The sequence below is a fragment of the Alosa alosa genome, chromosome 18, assembly GCF_017589495.1.
Source record: "Alosa alosa isolate M-15738 ecotype Scorff River chromosome 18, AALO_Geno_1.1, whole genome shotgun sequence".
Taxonomy (NCBI): domain Eukaryota; kingdom Metazoa; phylum Chordata; class Actinopteri; order Clupeiformes; family Clupeidae; genus Alosa; species Alosa alosa.
The window spans coordinates 2514174-2521673 of record NC_063206.1 but is presented as its reverse complement, the minus strand read 5'-3'; the positions used below and the strand labels follow the sequence as shown (position 1 = coordinate 2521673).

Below are 7500 nucleotides of genomic sequence, written 5' to 3'. Positions count from 1 at the left end.
CACATAACGGCCAGGTCATCTATCTGTCAGAGAGATGGTATTTAGTATGAGGTCTTGGGTGATCTGTGTAAATGTAAATCAAGTTTCTAGGCCAAGTATACTTGTGTATACAAGGAATTTGGTCTCTGCATTAATCTCATCTGTGAATTAGTGAAACACACACAGCACACACAGTGAACACACAGTGAGGTGAAGCACACACTAACCCTTGCTACAGCTGCGCTCGGGGAGCAGTGAGGGGGTTAGGTGCCTTGCTCAAGGGCACTTCAGCCGTAGATGTGGGTATGGGAGAGCAGTGCTCAACCACTTCCTCCACCCACATTTTTCCTACTGGTCGGGTATCGAACCGACAACCCTTCGGTTACAAGCCTCTCCTCTCATAGCACCACTTACAACAAGTCTTACTGATCCTAGCACTTACCAGCCGTCTTGAACTGACACGTAACTGTTAAAAACAGCACTCACTGATGCACTTATTCTTAATGTACTCTACCGTTTTTTAAATTGTCCTAAAATTGTTGAGAATTGCTTTAAAACTTAAACTGTTTACCATGTTATTAGTCGCTTTGGCTAAAAATGCGTCAGCCAAATGTAATGTAATGTAATGTAATGTAATGTAATGTACAAGCCCGAAGCTCTAACCAGAAGGCCACGGCTACCCCTGTGTGAGTTCCTCTGTGTCCAGTCAGTGAGATGTTATTTAGCATGAGGTGGCATGAGGTCATCTGTGAGTCCCAGAGGTGCAGGATGTGTGTGGGTCAGAGAGAGTGATCTTTGCGAGGAGGGGTGTGTGGCTGGCAGACTCACCCTTCTGTGAGGCGCGGACAGGACCTCTGCACTGTCGCCCAGGTAACGGGCCTCCCCCTCCGTGTAGCTCCGCCTATTTAGGCCACGCCTCCAGAGCGGAATGTTGGGTAAGATCACAGAGTCTCCATCTGCACACAAACAAAACACACCTCAGTCACTAGGAAACACACTGACACGTGAAAACACACGTCAACATCTCACTAAAGCAGTTAGAGGCTTGCAATTACACCGCATTCACAAGAGAGAAATGACTCAAAAACATGCACATCTAGACAATCATACAAACATGTATTCACAACACCCACACACTCTCACACACACACACGGCACACACACATACACACAGGCACACACACACAGGCACACACACACAGGCACACACGCACACACACACAGGCACACACACACACACACACACACACACAAAGAAGCTCTGGTTTCAGCCCTATAGGAGGACTAGGGAATTCCAATGCCCCGTGCTGTTGTGTGTGTGTTCCCGCTCCGTGAGCAGAATGCCGGGAATTCCTTGGCTGCACTAATTCCACTTCCCCCCAGGCCACTGCTGCTCTGCCACCCGATCACCTGGGGAGCTCAACCCCAACAACCCCAAACACCACAGGGAAAATAGAACGGAAAGCATTCTGTGAATGTTTAGCCCCGTAAGTGTAAGTGTGAGTATATGTGTTTGTTTGTGTGTGTGTGTGTGTGTGTGTGTGTGAGAGAGAGAGAGACAGTCCCTGCTTTATTAGGGCTAACTGTAGATGTTTGTGAGAAACGTGTACTTAGAGCTGCACAGCAAAATGAGGCCTATATGGTGAACACTGGGCTAATCCAGTTATAAGGGAAAGAGTCAGAGAAAATATCACTGCTACACACACACACACACACACTCACGTGCACATACAGTACATACACACACACACACACACTCACATGCACATACAGTACATACACACACACTCTCACGTGCACATAGAGTACACACACATACACACACACACTCATGTGCACATACAGTACACATACACACACACACTCTCACGTGCACATAGAGTACACACACATACACACACACACTCACGTGCACATACAGTACACATACACACACACACACAGAAAATAAAGAGGAGAGGTGAGATCATCACACACTGTTAGTCTGAGCTACGTGGGCCAAGGCACGTAAGTAGACCTGTGGAGTGTGTGTGTGTGTGTAAGAGTGACTGACCTCTTCTAACTCCTCTCAGGGGGTTGTGTGTGACCTCAGGGATGGTGGTCAGGTCAGAGAGTGTCCCGCTTGGAAAATCGCTTCGGGAATGTCGCTTCACCTCCTGGAACGCCAGGCTTGCTGCTCCGCAGTTACAGTGTTGCATGAAGAAGTCCTGGAGGAGACACACACACACACACACACACATACACACACTCACCCGTTTATATCTTACTCTCAACTCTTTTCAGCTCACTCGCTCCACTGAGGCCAGGTGTGTGTGTGTGTGTGTGTAGAAGCATCAGAGCTCTGCTCAGGGCCTGTGTGTGTGTGTGTGTGTAGACACATCATTGCTCTCTGTTCAGGGCCTGTTTGCTTTGCTTCTTCCTTTATGCTGCTTTTTCTGTGTGGCCTTCCAGTGGGCTCGCCCTCTCTTTCTGCTGCCCCGGCCGGGAGACGAAAGGCTGGCTGCAGACCTCGCTGCTCGCTCCTCGCTCCGTGCTGCTCACTCCTCGCCCGTTTACCTCTTTGCTTTTCGTTGATAAAGCAGCACATTCTTTAAACGTCACGATCAGTGTGTTATGGCAGCTCTGCTTTGAGCCAAGTGGTCCTGACATGTGATGATTGACGTCATAGTACTTAGTTTTCCACTGAAGACTCTGTGTGTGTGTGTGTGTGTGTGTGTGTGTGTGTGTGTGTGTGTGTGTGTGTGTGTGCGTGTGTGTGTGTGTGTGTGCGCGTGTGTGTGCGTGTGTGTGTGTGTGTGTGTGTGTGTTTTTCCTTTTCCTCATTGTTTGGTGAATCTGATACTGTTTCTAAGATGTGGTTTCCATCAGGAGAGATTTCGCCCTCATGCGCAGCCCGCCACCTGCTCCGCTGAAATCAAGCCCAGCATCTCGTATGAGCTCATTTCCTCTTCCTGTCGGAGATGTTTATTTTGGCCGTTCACCTTTCCCCCACCCCACCCCACACACCTGTGAGAGAGCCCCCCCACCAGCGCCTATTAGGACCCCCTCCCTCTTTAAAACTGTTATGTAACCTGCGTGAGTGTGTGTGTGTGTGCGTGTGTGTGTGTGTGTGTGTGTGTGTGTGTCTGATGAATGACTCTGCATTATGCTGCTAATGGACTGCTTTCCCTTTATTTGGGGAATCCAATGGATTCTCGGAATGTCTTGAATTTCTTGAGTTTCCCCTAGGGATCAATAAAGTATCTATCTATCTCGAATGTTCCCTGCAGAGGATGTGGACATGTACACTACAATATATTTAATCCAGGAACAAACACACACACACACTCTCTCTCTCCTTCTGCCAGAGGTTCACTATGGCTGGTGTGAAATGACTGTGTCCCCTATCTGAGGTTCACTATGAGGCAGGACTCTCTTCCCCTCTTTCTCTCTCTCTCTCTCTCTCTCTCTCTCTCTCTCTCTCTCTCTCTCTCTCTCTCTCTCGCTGCGCTCTGGTCTTTGAAGACGTTGGCCTTTGAAGTGTGGTGTCCTGCTAGGTGCGAAGAGTGTGTCACAGAGCTCTCTTCCTATAAGACTACCCCTTTAATGGCTCTCTCTGTCACAGAGCACTTTTCCTACAAGACTACCCCTTTAATGCAACACCAAAGCACTTTCCCTCTGTCGCACGCACGCTATTTGTTTATCCAGCACCGGCTTTGCAAATAACGATGTCCACAGACAAGGTAGAGTATGTTGCATGATTTATGAAAGTACGATGTATTGCGACATCAGATGCAAGTCAAATTTGTAGTCAATGTCTCATTCCATCATCCACTACCCGATCTGGCAAACTTGCATAGTGCGGTTATAGCCGATAGAGGGCCGCGAAGCGAATGCAGAAGTGCCGTTCACCCTGTTACGAGTTGATGAACCACGGAAACAATTTTGGAAACACTATTTTAAGGTATAAAAAACTCTTTGGTGTTGCTTTAATGGCTCTCTATGTCATAGAGCTCTTTTCCTATAAGACTAGCCCTTTAAATGTCTTTCTGCCAAATATGCTGTCACACAAAAGATACCTCGGAGCGCCGCTGACCACGTGGTCATCGCTTGGGGTGAGGGAGAGTGTCCATCTAAGGCTCGTGGGGTGAGGAGAGGGTCCATCTAAGGCTCGTGGGGTGAGGGGAGGGTCCATCTAAGGCTTGTGGGGTGAGGAGAGGGTCCATCTAAGGCTTGTGTGGTGAGGAGAGGGTCCATCTAAGGCCCGTGGGGTCAGGGAGAGGGTCCATCTAAGGCTCGTGTGGTGAGGAGAGGGTCCATCTAAGGCTCGTGGGTCTCATGGCCTCTCTGAGCAGGTGTCAGCGCCAGGAAGAACTCCCGGTGTCTGCTGACGTCCACTCCAGACAAACACAAACAAACCTCCCCACGAGAAGGCTGGACTGGAGTGTTTATGTGAGTGTGTGTGTGTGTGTGTGTGTCAAGTTTGTTTAGGTTTGTTGCTGTCTGTCTATTTGCCTATCTTTCCGTTTGTGTGTGTGTGTGTGTGTGTGTGTGTGTGTATGTGTGTGTGTTTGTAACAAATGTGTTTAGATGTGATCATCCTGTTCCTGACACTGACCACATGTTTACCTCTGACCTCTGAACCCAATGCCTGTCTGAATGATTACATGCCAAACAATACAACTCCATGGCAGCTGCTGACAGCATGACACTCGGCTGGGAGGACTGGGAGGACTGCCCTATCCCAGAATGCCACAGGCCTGATGGTGTGTGGCCTACTGACCCACTCTGTGTGCTTACTGTGTTCCTGTGAGCAGAACAAACCGCAGCCCCACAGGCTTGCAGGGATTTGGACTGAGCGTAGGCTTGAAGTCCATTAACCCTAGAGTTCAGTTCAGCACACACACACGCACGTATGCACGCGCACCAAATTTCCCTCACAGGATCAAAAAAGTATATATACTTATACTTATACTTATACTTATACTTACACACACACACACACACACTAATATACAACATCACAGTATACCCATTACAGCTAACCAGACTACACCACTGAACAAAAGTGCACGTTCAGATCAACTCTCAGTAATCTTCTTTTAGGTAACAGTGGGACGCACACAGGAGTGTGTGTGTGTGTAATTTTCTTTTAGGTGACAGTGGGCCGCACACGGGAGTGTTTATGTGAGTGTGTGTGTGTGTGATCTTCTTTTAGGTGACAGTGGGCCGCAACTACAGTATGTGGATTAAAGTATAATGGCTGGGACATGCACAATTACAAATGGAAAAAGTTATTTTTGTTCTTTTTGGCCAATTGGAAAACAGCTTCACAAGTGATCAAAGATGTTATTTGCCAACTGGAAAACAGCGTCCCAAGTGAGATCAGTTAGAAACAGGTCTGTATCACTCTATTTCCCAAACAAACACTAACTCACTAAAGATCTCTAGACAGAAAAACAATTTCCATTTATGCATCATGTCCCAGACATAATTTATGACAAGACAGGAATGCAGACTTGTGACTTATGACAGCCTGTGTGTGTGTGTGTGTGTGTGTGTGTGTGTGTGTGTGTGTGTGTGTGTGTCGTTCGCTATAACTGCCAGTCTGGCGGGGCCGACTAAGACTCGCGACTCCCATGAAGGTGAACACTGTCTTTGTGTGTGTGTGTGTGTGCGTGGAGAGACCAAGACGTGGAGATTAATGATCTATGATGGATGTTCTCAGGCAGAGCAGAGAGAGATGAATACGTGCTCATGGTGAGAGTGTGTGTGTGTGTGTGTGTGTGTGAGCCCGGAGAAGGAAGGGAGGGGTCCGCGAGGGCGCAAGGTGAACGTCACACAGCTGACGTGGAGGAAGATTCATGCCCTGAGTTCTGGAGGTGATCACGAAGGAGAGAAAGAGTGTGTGTGTGTGTGTGTGTGTGTGTGACCCCACTGTGGGTTAAGCAGAAACAACATAAAGGGCTGGTGCCCTATCTCCATTAGATGTGCTCAGGCCCCTTGCAGTTCACAGGGCCATTAATAATATTTTTGGTTCTCTTTCCAGTTCTACACATTTCTGCTGTAAGTGTTCTACCAGCTCTTGAGAGTGAGAGTGAGTGTGTGTGTGTGTGTGTGTGTGCTTGTGCATGTGTGCGTGCGTTTGTGTGTGTGTGTGCGTGCATTCATGCGTGCGTGCGTGTGTGTGCGCGTGTGTGCATGTGTGTGTGTGTGTGCGTGTGTGTGCGCGTGTGCGTGTGTGTGATCTCTCACCTCTTTGGTTTTGATGACACGTGCGTCCCTCTGCAGGCCGCAGATCTGTCTCTGGAGCTTGAGGTTGTGCTCCTGCAGCTGGCCGATCTTCTCGATCAGCTGGCAGATGTGCTCCAGGTAGCCCAGTCCAGAGCCCAGAGGACTAGCCCGCGACTGGCTCACCTGCTGGGGGACGCACACACAGGGCAAGGGGCAATGGGCAAGGGTCAATGGGTGTTCCCTGTTTTTACATCAGAGGCGACAGATTTGACATCGCTGAGATAAATGTCGCCTGTTTGGTATTCTTGAACATGAGATGCTGAAACGACTTCCTTGTTGATGTTAATGTTAATATTAATGTTGATGTTGATGTCTGTGTGTGATGTTGATGTTGATGTCGGTGTGTGATGTTGATGTTGATGTCGGTGTGTGATGTGTGATGTTGATGTAAGAGTACAGACAGGTCCTGAGGAAGAGTCCTAACAGTGCACACACTTCAGCCTCATCACACCAGCGCAAGAATTTACTTACTAATCAATATCTTATTGATTCCTACTACTGTTACTTACTAATCAATATCTTATTGATTCTTACTACTATTATATTGTTACTTACTAATCAATATCTTATTGATTCTTACTACTATTATATTGTTACTTACTAATCAATATCTTATTGATTCCTACTACTGTTACTTACTAATCAATATCTTATTGATTCTTACTATTATTATATTGTTACTGCTACTACATTGCACATATCTGTACACGTTGTTCATACATTGTTCATATTACATAGCCAGATTTATTCTGCTCTTATAAGGTAACTGCTAATACACTGCACATATTTATGTAATTTGTATTACTTTAAACCACCTTCTGTAAACCAACTGTATACTACTGTCTACACTGCACTGTATTTTTTGTCCTGTCTATGCACCACCTGCCTATACTGTGTATATCACATTGCACTTTTCTGCTTTTTTTGCACTTCTGGTTAGACGCTAACTGCATTTCGTTGTCTTTGTTCTTGTACTCTGCACAATGACAATAAAGTTGAATCTAATCTAATCTAATCTAATCTAATGTAATCTAATCTAATATCTCAACAGTCCAAAACAGTGTTGGTCAATAGCTCAAAAGGTACAGTCCAGGTCTGCAGCCCAAAACAGTGTTGGCTAAATTCTCTTCACGGCCTTCTGACCATTAAGTGTGCATAAACAAACAAACAAGAGCTCTGCAGGCAGACTGGACCAAAGTCCTTTTAGGCAAGTTCCTCCACTCGGCGGCCATATACCAACGTTTTATG

At 46.9% G+C, this 7500-nt stretch overlaps 1 protein-coding gene across 2 annotated transcripts in view; it reads right to left on the bottom strand.

The window, feature by feature from the left end:
• The window catches only part of si:ch211-250c4.3 (uncharacterized protein LOC100535981 homolog), a 46451-nt gene that overhangs the window by 7542 nt on the left and 31409 nt on the right, over positions 1-7500 (bottom strand). Inside the window, exons 3-5 of one of the 2 annotated variants that reach the window (XM_048269752.1) lie at positions 6214-6378; positions 2033-2186; positions 808-935 (exon numbers count right to left, since the gene is read on the bottom strand). In XM_048269752.1, the coding sequence (XP_048125709.1) occupies positions 808-935; positions 2033-2186; positions 6214-6378 (447 nt within the window). The remainder of the gene's footprint in view (positions 1-807; positions 936-2032; positions 2187-6213; positions 6379-7500) is intronic. The other variant, XM_048269753.1, reaches the window with a different exon arrangement.